This window comes from Caretta caretta, chromosome 1 (genome assembly GCF_965140235.1).
Source record: "Caretta caretta isolate rCarCar2 chromosome 1, rCarCar1.hap1, whole genome shotgun sequence".
In the NCBI taxonomy this organism is placed as follows: Eukaryota; Metazoa; Chordata; order Testudines; family Cheloniidae; genus Caretta; species Caretta caretta.
In genome coordinates this window covers 121,618,313-121,640,786 of record NC_134206.1, presented here as the reverse complement: position 1 = coordinate 121,640,786, position 22,474 = coordinate 121,618,313, and the positions used below count along the sequence as shown (strand labels likewise).

Here is a 22,474-nt window from a genome sequence, read left to right as displayed (position 1 = left end):
GGAAAAATTAAGCATTTTGAAGCTGGAGACGAAAAACGTTAAACTAATTTTCTGCTACAAAAGGGGTAAATTTTTTAAATTAAAAGCAAGTTAAGAGCAGGTTTTTCGGCCTTTCCTTTAAATTTTCCTGGTTGTTGCATCATTTAAATATGGCTTTCTTTAACAAAACCGAGTGTCGTGGTTGGTTATTCCTTAGTCCTAGATACTAACTGCTGTGCTGTTGGGAAGGGGAAAACATTTTATAATATCTGTTACCAAATATGATATTTTCATATCAAACACTGAGCATTTTTGAATTCAGGGCCAAAATAAGGCTATGTCTACACTAGCACTTTTATTGGTATAATTTATGTCGCTCAGGGGTATGTAAAGAACACCCTCCTAAGTGTCATAAGTTACACTGACAGAAGCATTGGTGTGCCCAGCACTACGTTGGCGGGACACTGTCTCCCACCAAGATATCTACTGCTGCTCGTTGGAGGTGGTTTAATTATGTTGACAACAGCGCTCTCTCCCGTCGCCTTAAAGTCCTACGTGAGCAATCTTACAGTGGCACAGCTGCATCAGTATGGCTGTGCCGCTGTAAGTTAACTAGTGTAAACATGGCCTAAGGCACTCTGGAGCCCTAGGAGTAGCATGACTCACAGCTCCCCATGGCATTGCCCCTAGTGCCCCACCCCCATTCCATAGGCACACCCTCACACGGAGAGGCAATGGCAGGGGCTCCTCCCATTCCACAGAGGTAAGGTCAGCAGCATGGGACCACCTCTATTTCATGGAACCACAACAGGGCTTCACGGGCTCCATTTCTCCTCCAAAAAGGCAGGGGCGGCAGCAGAGAGGTTATGTTTCTAAAGCATGGCTCGTGGGCTCTTCAACATTTATGCAACAAGGAGCCCATGTTAATTAGTAAAACAGACACTTAGCTAGGTCCAGACAACAGCATCACAGAAATGTTAATTTACCCAGAGCGGTTCTCAAGTTCCCCAACTCTCTCCTATATGGTGTATGTTACAGTGTTATAAATCACAGATTTATTGTTAATCCTCCCATCTCCCCTGCTCCTCCCTCAGAAGAGCTATCATAGAGGTAGTTGGCTCTGGTATTATGTGAGGATGCGGTTTTCTTAATCCTATGATATCATCAGGAGCACCAGTGCAGCAAGTCTCTGATAAAGGATGATGATAAAAAAATACGATTCCAGGCTAAGACTTTATGCTAGTTTCCAGTTTGGAGAGCATGTTACCACTTAGTTATATCACTTAGAAATTAGAGACTATAATGGAAAGACTGACAGAAATGTAACAGTGGTGTCATCACTAATGGTACCCTGTAATAGTCCAATCTAATGCTCCATTTTCATTATCCATATTAGGACTGTTCTGTTTTCTCCAACAGTGAGGACTAGAATCTCACAGAAGCAGAGGTTCCCTGCAGGTTACAGATTTCACCCATTTGCAAAATAAGATTAGAATCAGCCTATATAAACACTTCTGTGTAATGTCGTGAGATAAAGTCTTTTATCTAAATTGCATTTCTGAAATGGAAATGAAATAGGTACATCAGGCTCCACCATTCACATCTGGTATCCCATTAATCTTAGTATTTACTATTTATAAAGGACATTTCCATCACCAGTCACTGCTTTGTGGTGTTGGGGCTCTAGAGTTCCATTTTAAAATTGTGCAGGAAAGAGAGAGAGAGTCTCTTCCATTGGTGCTGGCACACAGCTCTCTATCTTACAGTTTCCAAGAGGAGAACTGTAAGATCAGAGAAACATAAATACATGGAAGAGTTAGTTGCACCCCTACCCTCTGACGCCTCCTCTTCATGGGAGGGCAGCGACCCTTCTCCCTCTCTTTCTTCTCTCCTTCCCTTTCCTTTTGGCAGATCTCTGTGGGAGGAGAGCATATGCCCAAGGACTCCCCTCTTGTCAGCAGCTTCTTTTAAGAGGTGAGGAGGTGGCTAAACAACTCACTTTCCTTGCTTCCTGCTTTTATTTCCTTTTCCCAGCAACAGTTCTACTCATGAGTCATCTGAGCAGCCCTCACCCCTGACTATTAGGGATATGTCTACACAGCTCGCAGGAGCTTTCCTGCCCCAGTCAGAATACTCAGGTTAGCACTCTAAAAACAGCTGTGTAGACATTGCTTTGAAGCTATGGCTCGGGGTAGAGCTTGAGTCCTGAAGCCCACCCATCTCCCGAGGCTTCAGAGCCTGAGCTCTAGCCCAAGCTGCAAATTCCAAGCGCAGTCTTCAGTTACGTTTAGAGCCACTAGTGTGAGCCCCACAAGCCCAAGTCTCTCGACCCAGGCTGGGAGGCTTGTTGCCACTGGTGGTGTAGACACACCCTAGGAGGCTGTGGTGGTAACAGCAGGAGGCCCCTTTATTTTTGGAAGCTTTCTTGGGCCTTAGTGCTGTCAAATTAAAATTCTGTGCACCCTATACTGCATAACACATGGCGTGTGAGATTTTAGTTTAGCAATTTGACAGCCAGCAGAAAGGCTGGTAGTGGTGTTGAGCAACAGTATCAAGCAAAGGTGAGGAGAGCATGGACTACTGGGGAGTTAAGAGGACATGGACAAGGTGTGGAAGAATATCACTGTATCCTCTTGGAGGGGTTGTGAGGATGAAATTAGTCAGAGTTCATAAGGTAACAGCCCATGTTGCACACAGAACTTTTTCAAACACTAAAGCTTTGGTCTCCGTTTTTATTCAAAGGTTGGGCTAATGTTTGGGTTGGTTCTTGGTAAGTTAATCCATTCCACTGTCTGGCCTTTGGTAACTATGGATCTCCACATTCTTAACCTTCAGTCAAATTCTGGATCCATATTTGGGAAGCTACTTCAACCATGAAATGCTCTTTTTCCTCGCAACTACCTCCTTATAGTGTTAGTCTCCTTCAGGTGCAAAGACAAGTGAGGAACGAATGGTATAAGTTTAAACGTGTACACCAGATCAGAAGCTGCCCAGAACCATTCACTGTAACAGAGCTGGAATGGGCACTGGGTAGCATCAAGTGTGGAACAGCTGTGGGCTATGACAATATATCTCCAGAATTCCTGAAAAACCTTGGCCCCCGTGCTTAGCTTTGGCTTGTGGAATTCTTCACCAGAGACATCAGTGAAAGGAGGCTACCAAAGATATGGTGCACCACAAAAGTCATTGGCCTCCTAAAGCCTGGAAAGGATCCAAGTCAGGCGTCAAACTATCATCCCATATCATTATTGTCAGTGTGCTTCAAGGCACTGGAGCGCTTGGTCCTACAGCGCATACTACTCGACATGGAGAGAATTTTGAGCCCTAACCAAGACGGCTTTCGCTGAGGCAGTAGCACATGCAACCAAGTACTCATGCTGACCACACTTGTTGAAGATGGCTTCCAAAGAAACTTGAAAACAGGCACTGTTTTCATCGATATGGTATGGCGCACTGAGCTGCTCGTGAAGGTATCACAGGTCCTGCTACCTTGGGTCACAGGCATCGTTGAACTGTTCCTCTGCAATAGGCCATTCAGAGTCCATGTGGGGGAGAAGATGAGTGCTTGGAGACAACAGAGCAATGGGTTACCCAGGGCTCTGTGCTTTCACCAACCCTGTTCAACCTTTACATCAATGACCTGCCAACAACGGAGTCATGAAAGTTCATTTACACAGACTACATCTGTTGCAGTACCAGGCCCAGATGTTCCACGAGCTTCATGCCGCCTTAAACTTGGACATGACAAAGTTAGCTGACTACTGTAGAGTTGGCGCCTCCAGCCAAGTGTCATAAAAACAGTCTCCAGTTTGTTCCATCTTCATCACGCCAGCACAACCCAAGAACTGAAAGTTTATCTGAATGGTCAGAAGGTGAAGCATGAAGTAGAACCGGTCTATCTAGGTGTGACCTTAGACCGCACACTGAGTTACCATGCCCACCTGAAGATGACAGCAGCTAAAGTTAAGACACGCAACAATCTTCTTAACAAACTGGCAGGTTTGTCATGGTCATGCTCGTGCTCCAACTCTGCAGACATCAGCTCTTGCTACCTCGTATTTGATGGCGGAGTACTGCACACCAGTATGAAGCCGATCGTCACACACCAAACTGGTGGATACGCAGTTACATGCCTCCATGCGGATCATCTCTGGCACCCTGTGTCCTACTCCACTCTGCATTCAGCCTGTATCGCTGGGGCCTTCATGACAGCCTTTTGTGCGGTTGTGGCACAACACAGATGATGACTCACGTTGTCGATGAATGCCTGCTGACTGGGTTCAGTGGTGGCCATGACGCCACTGAAGATGCCATCACTTGGCCTGACAACTATGCACATGCTAAATAAATAGAGTACTCACTACATCAAACCACTTCAGAAGCTCTTCACTAGCTCACTGCTCTGGACTTGGTTATTTGAACATTGCTAATCCTCTTGCTTGCCATACAAACAATAAGTTTGTACTCAGCCATCTGTCTTGTTCACATCTCTCTGGAAGCTGTGTAATATTTAATGTTCTGCTCAAGACTTCACCAACTCATAGGGATATATGAAAAAAAATGCTCATAAAAGTTCTACGTGTGTCAACTTCCTTGGTTAGTGGATTGTCCCATGACTGGCTAAAATTTTTTGACCAAATTGCTACTTAAGAATGGTGGAGTACTTCTCAGGAACATCAAAGTTGTTTTCCTGAATATTGAATATTGCACAGATCACTCATATTTTCCATTAGATCACTTCAGTAAGAACAGGATCTGTCCCCAAGTGTATTTGGCTTGTGCAACTATACATCCTTGTTCTCTTTAAACATTGCCCGGAGGAAAAAAAAACTAGTTATAGTAGTAGTCAATGAGGAAAACAAAGCTGTTAAATTCTGATTTACTGTTTGGTCTTTTTCCCCACCCTAAATACCATAGATCAAATGGCTTTTTTTTTCCCCCTTGTGAAGTAGCAGCATAGATAAATTCTGTTGTGGATGCTAATGCTGTTTAGACATTTTAAAATGATCACTACTTTAATGTATAAACAACTGCTAAGAGTGCATTCTTCATATTTTGTATAAATAACATTGTTATGTTTCAGAGTAGCTGCCGTGTTAGTCTGTATTCGCAAAAAGAAAAGGAGTACTTGTGGCACCTTAGAGACTAGCCAATTTATTTGAGCATAAGCTTTCGTGAGCTACAGCTCACTTCATCGGATGCATGATGCATCCGATGAAGTGAGCGGTAGCTCACGAAAGCTTATGCTCAAATAAATTGGTTAGTCACTAACATTGTTATGTAATTCAGACTGCACATTAATAAGATGCTAGATTAATTTTATACAGTAAATGAAGTAGCTTACTGTATAAGGCAATAATATGGGCAAATATATCAACACTGAGTATGTTTTTGTTATTTCTGTAAACTTTTTGAATTAAAGTTTTGACTACTTGCATATCTTCCCTCCCTTCCCACCCCCAAAAAATCTTAAAGCCTCCATCACAGCTATTATCCTTCAAGGAGAGGACTGAATGGGATGCCCTTTTTAACCAATTAACACCAGATGCTCTGGCTAGTGGCCAGAAAAGTCACAGTTGTGTAATGTGAGGTTCTTTTCCCCCATCTCCACGTACAAGGGGTTGAGTACATTCCTCCAGTATCCTGCCAGCTCATGCCATTCTGGGGAGGGTCTAGACCAGAACCAGAAATGAAACTCAAATTTCTTATGTGGTAAAGTAGAGCAGACCACTGAACAAGAACATTTTTATAACAAATATACATCATTATTTAACATATAAAACTGTCTCACTTGGCCAGGCAATGGGCTTTGCTTCCTAAGCTATGACAATTTAGAGGTTTGCCGGCAGAATCATGCTATGTCTACACTTTGAGTGAGGGGTGTGATTCCCAGCTTGTATACACATACTTGCTCTCGGTCAATGTTGCTGATGCCCATGCTGCCACGGCTATGCTGGTGTTTATTAGGTGCAAGTGGTGTTCTCGTCCATCCTCCCCGTGGAAAGAAAAGGCTGGGGTAGGGATCGTCAAATCGTGGAAGTCAATGAATGGCTACGCAGGTGTGTCGGAGAGAAGGCTTAGGATTCTTCAACCATGGGATGGTGTTCCAAGAAGGAGGAGTGCTAGGCAGAGACGGGCTCCACTTAACGAAGAGAGGGAAGAGCATCTTCGCGAGCAGGCTGGCTAACCTAGTGAGGAGGGCTTTAAACTAGGTTCACCGGGGGAAGGAGACTAGAGCCCTGAGGTAAGTGGGGAAGCGGGATACCGGGAGGAAGCACAAGCAGGAGCGTGTGAGAGGGGAGGGCTCCTGCCTCATACTGAGAACAAGGGGCGATCAGCGGGTTATCTCAAGTGCCTATATACAAATGCACAAAGCCTGGGAAACAAGCAGGGAGAACTGGAGGTCCTGGCAAAGTCAGGGAATTATCATGTGATTGGAATAACAGAGACTTGGTGGGATAACTCGCATGACTAGAGTACTGTCATGGATGGGTATAAACTGTTCAGGAAGGACAGGGAGGCCAGAAAAGGTGGGGGAGTTGAACTGTATGTAAGGGAGCAGTATGACTGCTCAGAGCTCAAGTATGAAACTGCAGAAAAACCTGAGAGTCTCTGGATTAAGTTTAGAAATGTGAGCAACAAGGATGATGTCGTGGTGGGAGTCTGCTATAGACCACTGGACCAGGGGGATGAGGTGGATGAGGCTTTCTTCCGGCAACTCGCAAAAGCTACTAGATCGCACACCCTGGTTCTCATGGGCGACTTCAATCACCCTGATATCTGCTGGGAGAGCAATACAGCGGTGCACAGACAATCCAGGAAGTTTTTGGAAAGCATAGGGACAATTTCCTGGCGCAAGTGCTGGAGGAACCAACTAGGGGCAGAGCTGCTCTTGACCTGCTGCTCACAAACCGGGAAGAATTAGTAGGGGAAGCAAAAGTGGATGGGAACCTGGAAGGCAGTGACCATGAGATGGTCGAGTTCAGGATCCTGACACAAGGAAGAAAGGAAAGCAGCAGAATATGGACCCTGGACTTCAGAAAAGCAGACTTTGACTCCCTCAGGGAACTGATGGGCAAGATCCCCTGGGTGAATAACATGAGGGGGAAAGGAGTCCAGGAGAGCTGGCTGTATTTTAAAGAATCCTTATTGAAGTTATAGGAACAAAGCATCCCGATGCGTAGAAAGAATCGTAAATATGGCATGTGACCAGCTTGGCTTAACAGTGAAATCCTTGCTGATCTTAAACACAAAAAAGAAGCTTACAAGAAGTGGAAGATTGGACAAATGAACAGGGATGAGTATATAAATATTGCTTGGGCTTGCAGGAGTGAAATCAGGAAGGCTAAATCACACCTGGAGTTGCAGCTAGCGAGGCATGTTAAGAGTAACAAGAAGGGTTTCTTCAGGTATGTTGGCAATAAGAAGAAAGCCAAGGAAAGTGTGGGCCCCTTACTGAATGAGGGAGGCAACCTAGTGACAGAGGATGTGGAAAAAGTTAATGTACTCAATGCTTTTTTTGCCTCTGTCTTCACGAACAAGGTCAGCTCCCAGACTACTGCACTGGGCAGCACAGCATGGTGAGGAGGTGGCCAGCCCTCTGTGAAGGAAGAAGTGGTTCGGGACTATTTAGAAAAACTGGACGTGCACAAGTCCATAGGGCCAGATGCGTTGCATCCGAGAGTGCTAAAGGAATTGGCGGATGTGATTGCAGAGCCATTGGCCATTATCTTTGAAAACTCATGGCGATCGGGGGAAGTCCTGGAAGACTGGAAAAAGGCTAATGTAGTGCCAATCTTTAAAAAAGGGAAGAAGGAGGATCCTGGGAACTACAGGCCAGTCAGCCTCACCTCAGTCCCCGGAAAAATCGTGGAGCATGTCCTCAAGGAATCAATTCTGAAGCACTTAGACGAGAGGAAAGTGACCAGGAACAGTCAGCATGGATTCACTAAGGGAAAGTCATGCCTGACTAATATAATTGCCTTCTATGATGAGATAACTGGTTCTGTGGATGAAGGGAAAGCAGTGGATGTGTTGTTCCTTGACTATAGCAAAACTTTTGACACAGTCTCCCACAGTATTCTTGTCAGCAAGTTAAAGAAGTATGGGCTGGATGGATGCACTACAAGGTGGGTAGAAAGTTGGCTAGATTGTCGGGCTCAACGGGTAGTGATCAATGGCTCCATGTCTAGTTGGCAGCCGGTATCTAGCGGAGTGCCCCAAGTGTCGGTCTTGGGGCCGGTTTTGTTCAATATCTTCATTAATGATCTGGAGGATGGTGTGGATTGCACCCTCAGCAAGTTTGCGGATGACACTAAACTGGGAGGAGTGGTAGATATGCTGGAGGGCAGGGATAGGATACAGAGGGACCTAGACAAATTGGAGGATTGGGCCAAAAGAAATCTGATGAGGTTCAATAAGGATAAGTGCAGAGTCCTGCACTTAGACGGAAGAATCCAATGCACAGCTACAGACTAGCGACCGAATGGCTAGGCAGCAGTTCTGCAGAAAGGGACCAAGGGGTGACAGTGGATGAGAAGCTGGATATGAGTCAACAGTGTGCCCTTGTTGCCAAGAAGGCCAATGGCATTTTGGGGTTTATAAGTAGGGGCATTGCCAGCAGATCAAGGGACGTGATCGTTCCCCTCTATTTGACACTGGTGAGGCCTGATCTGGAGTACTGTGTCCAGTTTTGGGCCCCACACTACAAGAAGGATGTGGAGAAATTGGAGAGAGTCCAGCGAAGGGCAACAAAAATGATTAGGGGACTGGAACACAGGACTTATGAGGAGAGGCTGAGGGAACTGGGATTGTTTAGTCTATGGAAGAGAAGAATGAGGGGGGATTTGATAGCTGCTTTTAACTACCTGAAAGGTGGATCCAAATAGGATGGATCTAGACTATTCTCAGTGATAGCAGATGACAGGACAAGGAGTAATGGTCTCAAGTTGCAGTGGGGGAGATTTAGGTTGGATATTAGGAAAAACTTTTTCACTAGGAAGGTGGTGAAACACTGGAATGCGTTACCTACGGAGGTGGTGGAATCCCCTTCCTTAGAAGTTTTTAAGGTCAGGCTTGACAAAGCCCTGGCTGGGATGATTTAGTTGGGATTGGTCCTGCTCTGGGCAGGGGGTTGGACTAGATGGCCTCCAGAGGTCCCTTCCAACTCTGTTATTCTATGATTCTATATTCCTGAGCTACCCCAAGTATGTGTAAACAAGCCTAGAATCACATGCCTCTGTCAAAGTACAGACATAGCCTCCGGAGGGTTGACACTGGACTGTAGGATTGTCCTGTGGTTAAGACACTGAACTGGGTCTTAGGAGAACTGAGTTCAGTTTCTGGCTTTGCCTCAGACTTTCTGCAGGATCCTAGCTAAGTCATTTGATCCTTCTGTGTCTTAGTTCTCCATCTGTAAAATGGGGATAATAATATTTCCTTTCTCCCAAGTCTTTTTAGGTTGTAAGCTCTTCAGAGCAGGAGTGGATTACAGCACCGAACACAATGGGACTCTGGTCTCAGTTGAGGGCATGTAGGTGCTAACATAACACCACTGCTGAGTACTACCATGAAGACTGATATACACTGCTGTAGGGACCCTAGACTTGCGATGTATTCAGGCTTAAATGAATCTGAATACATAGAATTCCTTGCTAAACAACTTCTCCCTTTTTGTGATGAAATAGTTTTTTAAGGGTGGAAAATAAAATCCATTGGGAGAGGAAAAACACTAGGGGGTTGCTGGTGGGGATTTTTTGCATGTAAATATATAAATTTAACCTCATACAGTCAAAATACTTATTTGTACAGCATAAGAATTACACTCTTTGATAGAGGATGGCAGTCTTCATTTGGCCTCATTTTCCTAGCAACACTTCAGATTGCTGTTCTTATAGAAGAACATAGACACAGTTGCCTCTCACTTGCTGATGTATTAGGACCAACATAAAAAGGAGCAAAACTTTGATCAGCATGAAACCTTGTGTTAACTTAGTAGCTTCTTTATATGCATCCAAAGCAACCTCATGCAGGCAGTATTTAATGTATTTGCTCATTCATTTACAAAAAGGCAATTTCATGTCAAAACTGTCAGCATCTGTAATACAATACCGTGTATCTACACTTTCATTTCACAAGGAAAGAAAGAAGCCATTTGATTTATTTATGAGCTAAAGAGCTTTAGCAGTAAATCAGAATTGCTTACCTCAGACTATTACTGTAATTGAATTTTCCCCTATCCCGGATACTAGCTGGTTAAAGGTTATAGTGGCATATTTTTAAGGAATTGTAAGAGAACTCAAATATACAAGCAGCAGTGAAAGGTATAATTTTAGCTCCAAAAAGGAGTCGTATAGTAAAATTATACACCAGACAGGACAAAACAAATATGCTTTGTGGTACTGATGTGGAAGTCTGCTCGTATTACTTCTTTCAGATCTTGACAGGATCTTTGTTCTTGATGTAAAATGGATTTTTTTAAAGCTGTTGGCTTTGTTGGCAGGTGTTCCTGGGAGGAAGGAAACGCAGTCCATAAACTTGCAATTTCTGTAAAAGTTAATGTAGCTACACAGCTTTGGAGCCATACTCTGTTTGCTGAGTTCAGCAGCCACAGAGAGCTTTCATTTGATTAGCTTGGCCTTTGGTGTTAAGTGTCTCTAGGATTTCCTGAGAGACATTTATCAAAGGAATTAAGACTTTTTTTAAGAGCACTGAATGAAAATGTAGGCTCAATAAACTAAAGCCTGCTCAAAAGTGACATTATTGTGCGCTATAATGAAACCCCTATGAGTTGGTGAAGTCCCTACCCAGCTTAAATATTGTTTGTCCTTCCGTTTACACAGAAGGTCTGTCTACACTATGATAACGAACCTGTGGCGCTTAATCCCAGAGCCCAGGTCAGCTGATTCGGGCACAGGGCTTGGGTTGTGGGGGTATAAAATTGCAGTGTAGATGTTTGGGCTCAGGCTGGAGCCCAGGCTCTGAGACCCACCCCCCCTGAATCTGAACATCTACACTGCAATTTTATAGCCCCACTACCCAAGCCCCCCAAGCCCAAGTCAGCTGACTCAGACCAGTTGTAGCTGTGCCATGGGTCTTTTATTGCTGTATAGATGTACCCCCTAGACTTTAAAATGGTCTGGCACTAACCCTTTATATAATTTGCAGCTAGGACAATAATGTGTTTTACTGAAATATCTTCAGTGATTTTCATATGTTGCTAGGTTGGTGTGTGTGACAGAGATTAACTCAGTTTTCTGGTATACATTTTTTTTTATGGTGAATGATGCTGGATTGACAGTCTGGTGGACTGGTTTTTCTATTTATCCACAGACCAGGTATTATATGGGCAGTGCAAGATTTCCAGCCTGCTCCCCAATGTGTCTTAGTCTGACTTGGAGGGACGTCACCCCGTCCCCACTCATGCTCTCTGCTGATTGGCGGCTAAGGCATATAATGGGGAGTTCCCAGATAGTGCTAGTTGCCAAGGTAGGGTTTATCGTGTGAACCCTTGAACACTGGAAGTAGGAATGAGATCACCCTGAGATAGGGGACAACTGAGGTGTTTGGAAGCAGACCTCAGACTTCAAGGTTTGAAGACTTTTAAGAGTATTCTCACTGGTGAATCCTCAGTTCTGTCTGAAAAGTTGTGTACACCACTCTGAAGGTGGTTAAAGGGACTAGTAGAGGAACACATGGCCAAAGGGTTGAATGAGTAATTTATGCAATATTCTCATCTTATCTTGGCCTGGAGTCTTGAGACCTGAATACTTCCATTGACTTCAGAAAACAATGTTTAAAAAAAATATTTAAATGTATTACATAGTGATTTTAAGTAATTAAGCACCTGACTAGCTCCACTGAAGTGATGTAAAATTAAGTTGATGCTCTAATACATAGCTGGATTGAAACCTACATTTGTCCAAGGGGACAAACTCTTCGATTGTGATTTCGCAACATTCAGGGGGTATTTTACAACATGGGGTTAAGACGTTTTTCCACAATATCACACAGCATTACTTTCTTCTGGACAAATATTACAATTATTCTACTGATACGACAGAGAAGGCAGAAACCCAGATTTAACTGTTAGATTCCAGGTGAATGTAAGAGTCTGGCACTTTTACTCATAAACTGACCTATTTGATGTACAAGTCATTGATTCACAATAACTACGGAACCCAATAATGCTATTTTACAGTCACTTTTCATAATGAACTACACTTAAAAAATTCAAAAGCCCAATCTGTTTGAGATAATACTAACAATTCTCCTCAGCCTGTATATTTTGGCTACCTGGCTCCCAATATGTGCCAAAATCACCTATTGTGTCTTAGGTTCTTTGATGCTCGCTTTATAGGAATATGTGAACCAGCAGCTTCCTGGCAGCTCACAGTTACACATTGTTCATGTTACTTATTTGTTTTTCTTGATTGCAAGTTGAATTCTGTATACAAATGTGACTCTGTCACCTGATTGTGTGGCCTGAGATGCCACTGTAGTCCTCGACCCCATCTTCTCAGCCCTGCTTCTTCTCTTGCTTCTCACAAATGTAACAGTCTTCACAAGATGTCATACTTTGGCACTTTTGAAAATCTCATGAGGCACTTAATCTGCATTTTTAGACACCTACATATTTTTGAAAAATCTAGCCCTTGTTGACCAGAAACAGTCCATTCATTCACTATTTATAGTCAACTATAGCCCTAATAAATAATTTCCTTTGTTTAAGAAATCAGTTAGTTTTAAATGCAAAACATGTTTTGCTAAACTTTTTTTCCCTTGTATCTGACACATGTAAGGTAGTTTTACTTAACTAATAAATTATGGGTAGGGGAGTTGGACAATAATTTAATGACAGATGTTAAAAAGTTAAAGCTTTATAACCATTAAAACACAAATTGTCACTATCATATGTGAATATATCACAAAGTAAATATCCCTAAATCAAATTCTAAGAAGTTCTCAAGCAGCATTTTTCTTATTTTGCCTATCTGTAAATTGTGATTGTTATCGGTAGAAATAGATTTTCATTGGTACGGTGAAATTGACATTTACTGATATATACCAATAAAAATATTATCTTTCCAAGCCCATGTAAAAGCTGTATTTGGTTGTAAATCAACATGTTATAATGGTTGGCAACCAATGAGAATGAACTTTTCTTTAGGAAAATAAATAAAAACTACAAATGCAAAACAAGATTAAAATCAATTATTTAAATCAAGCTGCTTGCTGATTTAAATTATTGAGATAGGGTATTTAAATCACTTTGATTTAACTCAATCCACCATGTGTTTAATACCTCATCGACAGGAAACATCTCATTTAATTAATTAAATGAAATAATTGCTCTACAATAGAACATTCTGTCTCCAACACCATAGTCGGGTAGCTGTTGGTAAATGTCCAATGACCACATGCCAACTTCAGCCTCATTAGCCAGAGTATCAAGTAGAGTTTTGAGTGCTAACTAGGAGAAAAAAGGATCCTACTGTAGGTGTCTAATTACTCTGTTGGATTAATACGTCTCAGCTGGTATAAAGCAATTAAGAAATATTGCTTACATTTCAGAAAGTTCGTATTAACTTTTTCCTAGTTCACAATATATCGTCTTATAGTGTTCCAGACTTGTAGTTGCTTTGTTTAAATTTGAAGTATTTGAAACCTAGTAATGATACTTTGAATATTTTCAGCCTGCTCAGACCAATTTGATCTTTCCTCTCCAACCCAAAATACATGTGCTCCTCCGTCTAACTTTTTGTTTATTTCATGCCTTTGAGACGTGTGTTCTTTTACTTTGGGGGGGTAGGAAATCATCCTTTTAACGGGAGACTTTCTAAAGCACCCAAGGAATTTTGAAGCACAAGTCTCATTGACTTTCAGTGACACTTGGGCTGCTAAGTCATTTTTACTGAGGTGCTTTTAAAAAGCCCACCCAAAATATATTATGGATGTTGTGCAAAAAAATAAATAAATAAAATAAAATAAAGTATGCTTCTAAATTAAAGTCTTAATGAAAAGATTAAATATTTAACACTTTTATGATTCCAGGACTCTGAATTTGACCCCCTGAAGTTCACCAGTGTCATTGAATGTGAGAAGCCAAACAATGACTTAAGTAGGTTTCGAGGTTACATGTGAGTATTTCATATAATTACCTTCAGTCTTCAGTCCCTTCTCTATAAGACATTTGACTTCCAGGCTCTCTTCTTCTAGTCCCCTACCTCATTCCCTGAACAGCTTCCAACTTCTGAACCAAATGAGTCAGGAATTCTACAGACAACAGCTTCCTTCACTACACAACCCTGATTCATCCCCAGAGCAGGACCACCTTGTACACTTACAGAGGTATCAGTTCTACAGAAAAAATAGTATGTGATCATGTAATCCAAGACTGTATCACAATGCGTACACACAAGAGAGATGAATGAGGGTTGCACAGGCAACTTTAATTCTGGCATTTCTTAACTTTGGAATGCTTTCTCTTGCTTATCAAGAATAACTGCTAAAATTGTTCTCTTTTGTAAGGTGCATCTATTTGTGGAATGCTCCGTGTCTTGGGGCAGTCATTCAAAACTCCTGCCTCTCCATTCAGATGGAGTTAGAAGTCTCTCACTTCCATTCCTGAAGATGAATGTATTGGTCAGCTAACACCATGGCTATAAATGCCTGAAGCAGGGAAGTAATAGATAAGACTCCCCACCCCCCTCACCCGATTTCATAATCTGTTTATCCACCCTAGCTTCAAAGAGTATGAGTTCAGGATGGACACTCCTTCGTACATTATCTGAAGCATTATAAATGCCATGGAACAGATTTTCAGCTTGTATCAGCATAGCTCCTTTGCAGCTACATCGGTTTAGACCAGCTGAGACTGCGGCCCTGTACTAGTAGCACAAGATATACAGCTCATGTTAAGATGAGAGCTGGTATTACTTACTTACTTGTTTGTTTTTTTTTAGTTTGAGTATTTTTTATAGTACAGTTTTGGGGGGTGGGTTCCCCTCTAGTTTTCCTTTGAGGTGAGGGTCTCCTTGCCTTTGGGCCCCTGTTTCCTTGCAGCCTTTCCTAGCAGGTTATGCCAAAAACCCCAGGATTAAAGCCCTGCCAGACCTGCCACAGGTCTTTCCCCCGCAGTGACAGGCATTCCAGCTGCCTCCACTGCCTTGGAGAACCCCACATCTTACGGCAATATAAGGTTTGCTCCAGCTTCAAGAGCAGATCTAGGAAGCTGAAAAAAGACAGACTGAAACTGCTCCTCATGGAGTGCTCACTGGGACCCATGGGGTCCGATTCAGCCCCTGTACCTCCGGCTCAGCCACTCAGAGCACTCCAGTGACTCCGTCATCTCCAGCTTTGGTAAGCCAGGACCATGGAGCAACTTCGGGCACTCAGACTTAACTTAAAGACCCCATGCCCTGAGAGACCGTCCAAGAGAAGTGAAAAATCACCACCAAGACCAAGGAGCAAGGAGACCTCACATCCCAGTATAGGCACTGCTGAGGCTTCTAGATACCAAGACTTCAGTGACGAAAGACATCTAGTAAGCTGCATGCCAGAAAGTCTTCACTCATATTTTGAAACACTAACAATTCTGCATGCAGCAGCACATTCAGCAACAAGTAAGCTGGCCTGTTCCCTAGCAGAATGCCAATTTATTACCAATACTGGTGGTCAGTACACTGTATGCAGATCAGCATACTAGTTGGCACAATGAGCCATTAAAAAGTACAATAAAATACATGGCGGCTGGCCTGCCCCCCAACTTTCTCAGTGTTGCAGATGTGAAGCATTACTGAAGCTGACCTTTTTACTCACAGTCATAAACTGCACTGAACATACCCAGTCGACTCCACTCAACAACTTGATTTAATCACGGCCACAATTTCTGCTCATCTGTGGATCCCAAAAATCATGACTCGGGCCCCAGAAATCATGAAATTTGCCTAAAAATACTGAGATTTTGTTTTAAAAATACATGGGTGCAGTATGTGCTTTCTGGTTTTACAGCTTTGCTCTGGAGCTATAGGGGCTAGAATTATTTTTAAATTTTAAATCTGAAAACCTCACATAATCACATGACTCCAGAAGCCTGGGGCTTTAAGAAACACCAACTATAGTGAGAGTCAGGGGCAGCTCTACCAATTTTGCTGCCCCAAGCCGCCAAATTGCTGCCGCACCCAGAAGAGCGGTGGAGCTGCCACCCAAAAGCCACTGCAGCGGGAAGAGCCCCATTCTGAATGCCGCCCCAAGCACCTGGTGAGAGTTGGTAATCTCATGTATATATAAGAGAGTGTTGTAAACTCGCAACATACAAATGTATGTAAAGCCATGGTGCAAATCAGCTTTGCCATCATAAAAAATAAATAAATGTAAAGCTAGTGATGGGGGACATCCAAAAGTTAGAAGTGCATTTCAGAATAAAGTTTTGATGCCTCTTTCTCTGTGGCCTGCTGCAATCAACCTTCCCCAGCAGAACCTGCCACACATCTTCCTCCAAGCAAATCCCCATCCCCTTTATCTGTTATCACCTTGCGTGGAATAAACTGGTGGTCTGCTACTCCCCTCCAGAGGCCCCCTCTCCTCTCTGTTGTTTTCAAAAAGAAGGCCACTGCCTCCCCTCCCAAAGTCAGCATGGTCTCTGGTGGTAGTGCTCCCCCGCATATGACATCTGGGAATCTGCTTAAAAGGCCTTTGAGGCAAGCAGACCCCCATATGCCCTGGTGAGTAGTTGCTAGGGAAAGCTCAAGGTTCAAGCCAATGGAAAAGTAAGAGATGCCATGTTTTTCTGATATTTTTTTCTTTTGGCTGAATTAGAAGGCGCACACGCTCTCCGGACACTCTCGCTGGTAAATAAGTCAAACTGACTTGTGCTAATCCTCCTGACCACAAGGGTTAGGCTCAGCCAGTCAAAGATCCGGAAAATATACCAAGTGACTTCGTCCGTTTGACTTCTACCATGTAGTCAATTCAAGTTCAAAATTAGAAATACACTATTAAAAGCTGTTCAAAGTATTCAGACCCAGATAATGCAAACCCTTCCCTGCCCAGTTTAGAAATCTTTATCAATACGAACAGTTTTGTAAAAAACAACAACAAAAAGCAACAATAAACACTGCACGGTTGTGGAAGATCTTCATATTTTAAAAACAGACAAATTCAGAGAGATTTTAATTTCACACTGAAATCTTCATCTGGCAGTAGCAGCAGGAATCACAGGCATGCCGACATTTTACAGGATTGCTGGATATTTGTTTATAGCCCTTCAACTATTGAGAAAACAATGACAACCCCACAACTTATTTTTCAGGATATCTGAAAAACATGGGGTTGGAGGTGAGAGGAGGCATTTTCTATCTTTTTGTGTGTGTGTTGATACAGTATTGATATATCACCCTATTGATCCCACTCTAGCAAATGGGATACAAGGCAAACAAACAGGAAAAGGCAGAAGTTAGTTGGAGACAGGCTCTGTTAAACAAGACTGTTTCCATGCAAATACCTTCTCAATTATGTACTGAAACAATAATTAAATGCAGCTAGTGTAGCCATTTCTCATACTAGGTATGTGCATGTTCACTAGGTGTTTATATGCCACATATTTTGGGATGATGTCCATGTGAGAAATTGCAGAGCCATGAAACATACTGTATTTATCAAGCACTTCTGACCATCTCACCTACACTCTGCTCTCTAATCCATTCTCCTACAGTCTAGTTCTAACATTCCAAATTTCTGAGCAGCTTCAAAAAGTCACCATTTAAAAAAAAATACTCCCAGAGAAAGGTTTCCTTCTTTCCCTCGAAAATCATATTGGAATGAGTCCCAGGAAGGGGAAAATTCAGTGCTGAACCAGTGCCAGGTTAAAGGTTCAACCCTGCAGAGACAGAAATGGGAGCTCAGCCGTCTCCCCAGTGGACCCACAGCATTTGTGTTTCACCTGGGAAGGCTAGTTCTCAGACCTATCTAATTTACAGAGCGCTGGTTTTGAATTTCTTCCATGCACATTCCCTAGTTTGTAATTTTCTTTCCTTAAATTTACGTGTCTAAATAGCTCATCGTTTTTCTATGTACCTAGTTAGTGGATCATTTGTAGGATGGGGCGGGGAAAAGTGGAGGAAAATAAATGTGTTGTATTTATTTATTGTACTCCATGGCTTAGTTTCCTCCATGTCATTTTCTAAGAGTATGTAGAACACCAGTGGATGACTGTGATTTACTTTGTTATGTACAAATGCAAATTAGTAGCAAATGCTATTTGTTTAGCGATGAGTAAGATGGGGAAAAGTTGCCATACAATTCAATACTCCAGATGTGGCCTCACCAGTGCTGAATAGAGGGGAATAATCACTTCCTTTGATCTGCTGGCAATGCTCCTACTAATGCAGCCCAATATACCGTTAGCCTTCTTGGCGACAAGGGCACACTGTTGACTCGTATCCAGCTTCTCATCCACTGTAATCCCCAGGTCCTTTTCTGCAAAACTACTGCTTAGCCAATGGGTCCCCAGTCTGTAGTAGTGCATGTGATCCTTCTGTCCTAAGTACAGGACTCTGCACTTGTCCTTGTTGAACCTCATCAGATTTCTTTTGGCCCAATCCTCCAATTTGTCTAGGTCACTCTGAACCCTATCCCTACCCTCCAGCTTGTCTACCTCTCCCCCCAGTTTAATATCATCCGCAAACTTGCTGAGGGTGCAATCCATCTCATCATCCAGAATGAAGATGTTGAACAAAACCGGCCCCAGGACCGACCCCTGGGGCACTCCGCTTGATACTGGCTGCCAACTAAACATTGAGCCATTGATCACTACCCATTGAGTCCGATGATCTAGCCAGATTTCTATCCACCTTGTAGTCCATTCATGCAATCCACACTTCTTTAACTTGCTGGCAAGAATACTGTGGGAGACCGTATCAAAACTTTGCTAAAGTCAAGGTATATCTCGTCCACCACTTTCCCCATATACACAGAGCCAGTTATCTCATCATAGAAGGCAGTCAGGTTGGTTAGGCATGCCTTACCCTTGGTGAATCCACGATGACTGTTCCTGATCACCTTCCTCTTCTCCAAGTGCTTCAAAATGGATCCCTTGAGGACCTGCTCCATGATTTTTCCAGGGACTGTGGTGAGACTGACCGGTCTGTAGTTCCCTGGATTCTCCTTCTTCCCTTTTTTAAAGATGGGCACTATATTTGCCTTTTTCCAATCATCCGGGACCTCCCCCAATCGCCACGAGTTTTCAAAGATAATGGCCAATGGCTCTGCAATCACATCCGCCAACTCCCTCAGCACTATCGGATGCATCAGGTCCGGACCTATGGACTTGTGCATGTCCAGCTTTTCTAAATAGTCCTTAACCTGTTCTTTCACCACCGAGGGCTGCTCCCTTTCTCCCCATACTGTGCTGCCCAGTGCAGCAGTCTGGGAGCTGACCGTGTCTATGAAGACAGGGGCGAAAACAGCATTGAGTATTTCAGCTTTTTCCACATCATCTGTCACTAGGTTACCTCCCCCATTCGGTATGAGTCCCACACTTTCCCTGACCTTCTACTTGTTGCTAACATATCTATAGAAACCCTTCTTGTTACCCTTCACATCCCTTGCTAGCTGCAATTCCAATTGTGCTTTGGCATTCCTGATTACATCCCTGCACACTCAAGCAATATTTTTTTTACTCCTCCCTCGTCATTTGTCCAAATTTCCACTTCTTGTAAGCTTCCTTTTTGTGTTTAAGCTCACTGAAGATTTCTCTGTTAAGCCAAGCTGGTCGCCTGCCATATTTGCTATTCCTTCTGCACATCGGGATGGTTTGTTCCTGTGCCCTCAGTAAGACTTCTTTAAAATACACCCAGCTCTCCTGGACTCCTTTCCCCCTCATGTTATTCTCCCAGAAGATCCTGCCCATCAGTTCCCTGAGGGAGTCAAAGTCTGCTTTTCTGAAGTCCAGGGTCCGTATTCTGCTGCTCTCCTTTCTTCCCTGTGTCAGGATCCTGAACTCAACCATCTCATGGTCACTGCCTCCCAGGTTCCCATCCACTTTTGCTTCCCCTACTAATTCTTCCCAGTTTGTGAGCAGCATGTCAAGAAGAGCTCTGCCCCTAGTTGGTTCCTCCAGCACTTGCACCCTAAAGTTGTCCCTAACACTCTTCAAAAACTTTCTGGATTGTCTGTGCACTGCTGTATTGCTCTCCTAACAGATGTCAAGGTGATTGAATTGCCATATGAAAACCAGGGCCTATGATCTGGAATTTCTGTTAGGTGTCCAAAAATGTATCACAGACCATGAAATCTGGTTTCCCAACATGAAATCTGGTCTTTTGTGTGCTTTTACCCTATACCAGTGGTGGGCAATCTGCGGCTCACAGGCCACATGCGGCCCATCAGGGTAATCCACGGACAGGCCATGAGACCGTTTGTTTACATTGACCATCCTCAGGTACGGCTGCCCGTAGCTCCCAATGGCTGCGGTTCACTGTTCCCAGCCAATGGGAACAGCGAACCGCGGCCACTGGGTGCTGTGGGCGGCGTGCCTGCGGATGGTCAATGTAAACAAACGGTCTTGTGGCCCGCGGATTACCATGATGCCCACCACTGCCCTATTCTATACAGATTTCATAGGGGAAACCAGCATTTCTCAAATTGGGGGTCCTGACCCAAAAGGGAGTTGCAGGGCGATCACAAGATTATTTTAGCAGAGTTGCGGTATTGCCACCCTTACTTCTGTGCTGACTTCAGAGCTGTGCGGCCGGAGAGCGGTGACTGTTGGCCAGGGGCCCAGCTCTGAAGGCAGCACCCTGCCAGCAGCAGCACAGAAGTAAGAGTAGCAGTACTGCAACCCCCCCCCCCCCACCACCATTACCTTGCGATTACCCCCCCCCCGCCAACTCCTACAATTACAACACCTGAAATTTCAAATTTAAATAGCTGAAATCATGAAATTTACAATTTTTAAAATCCTATGACTATGAAGTTGACCAAAATGGACCACCAATTTGGTAGGGCCCTAGTTATAACCGTATACACAAGTTTGTAGTGAACAGTGTATATATATTGCAGTCCGCTGTCATTAACATCTATAAAGAACTTGTGTGGGATATAAAAATCACAAACCAGAGCTATTACTTCTCCAGTAGATTTGTGAAAAACAAGTCCACTTATTAACAGGGAAGTTAACTACAATTTGAACACTTTACTGGAAACTTAAGCTAATATCCTGGTAATTCAGAGTCAAGCTGCAGGAGGATTTGGTCTTAAAAAGCAGAGAAGGCATAGTACTCAGAATAGTAGGATTACTGCAGTCCATTGTGGATAATTTAACAAATTATTCTCCCTTGAGTGTATAAATCTTTTATACATCCCAAATACTCAGACTTCTAAGCTGGCAGTGAATGATTGCTGCTTATTGTGCTGAGCACAAACTTAGGAAGTCCATGATCAAGGGATGGGACAGTGATGAGAGAGGACAAAAGCAGAATTTTTGTAACTCAGAAATCAATAAAATGAAAACATGTTCTGCTATCTTAGAAATGCTGAGGGGAATTCTCTACTAGAGTGTCAGAAACCATTTGTGCTTCAAAGTTGCAAACTCAAGGTAATCTTACCAGTTTCTTTTCCTTCTTTCCTCAGTTCTGGTCTCTTGCGAGATATTGTTACTGCTGTATCTATAACATATCTAAAATCCAAACCTTCCCACTGCTAAACACTTGGCAATACCATAGTTCTTTCTCTCACCTGGTCATCTAAATCAGATCGCAAACTCTTTGAGGGAGGGAGTGTGTTTTCTTTTTTTTCTGTGTAATGCTCTGAGTAGCCCCTTACTCTGAGAGTCATCTCAGTGTTTCCACAGATTAAGTGTTGCCAATTCTGTTGATTTTACTGCTCGTCTCATGATATTTGGTGTGGTTCTTAAAGCCACAGCTCCTAAAGGCATGTAATAAGGTTAGAATGTCAGCATTTGTTTTTAAAAAGCGTAAGTTTCTAGCACTCAAGGTGCAAGACAAATAAAAAGAAAGACAAATAAAAAGAATTTAAATGAAAAAATCACGATGTTTTAGCCAATTTCATGATTTGGGGGGCCCTCGTTCATGTTTTTTTTTTTAAATGCTCAGGACTGGCAATACATGGTGTTAAACTGTACCATACTTAAGGGGAGCAAAATCTACTACATAAAATAACATATAGAAAAATAAACATAAAAATAAAGTTTGAGGCTGCAGCAACAGTAGTTGGATATCTTAGTTTTATTCTAGTGCATTCAGTTTCTCAACATTTCTCTTTATTAGCTCTGCATTCCAATTTGTTTTGAAAATTAAGAATTCTACTTTCAGTGCTATTTATATGAATGCACAGTAGTTAAAATATTTCCAATTTTCCTTCACCATCTGCTCTGCAGCATTAAGATACTGGAGTCTGTTATGTGGAATTTCATTCATACTCAGCAGGTCTATAAAAGTTATTTGACTTTTCTTCCCCCCCTCCACCCCCTTAGCAA

The 22,474-nt window shown here is 43.0% G+C and overlaps 1 protein-coding gene across 3 annotated transcripts in view; it reads left to right on the top strand.

Moving 5' to 3' along the window:
- Window positions 1-22,474, top strand: part of ATP10A (ATPase phospholipid transporting 10A (putative)) — a 156,148-nt gene that overhangs the window by 73,269 nt on the left and 60,405 nt on the right. For all 3 annotated transcript variants that reach the window (XM_075130796.1, XM_075130795.1, XM_048858802.2), the window contains exon 3: window positions 14,032-14,117. In XM_075130796.1, the coding sequence (XP_074986897.1) occupies window positions 14,032-14,117 (86 nt within the window). The remainder of the gene's footprint in view (window positions 1-14,031; window positions 14,118-22,474) is intronic.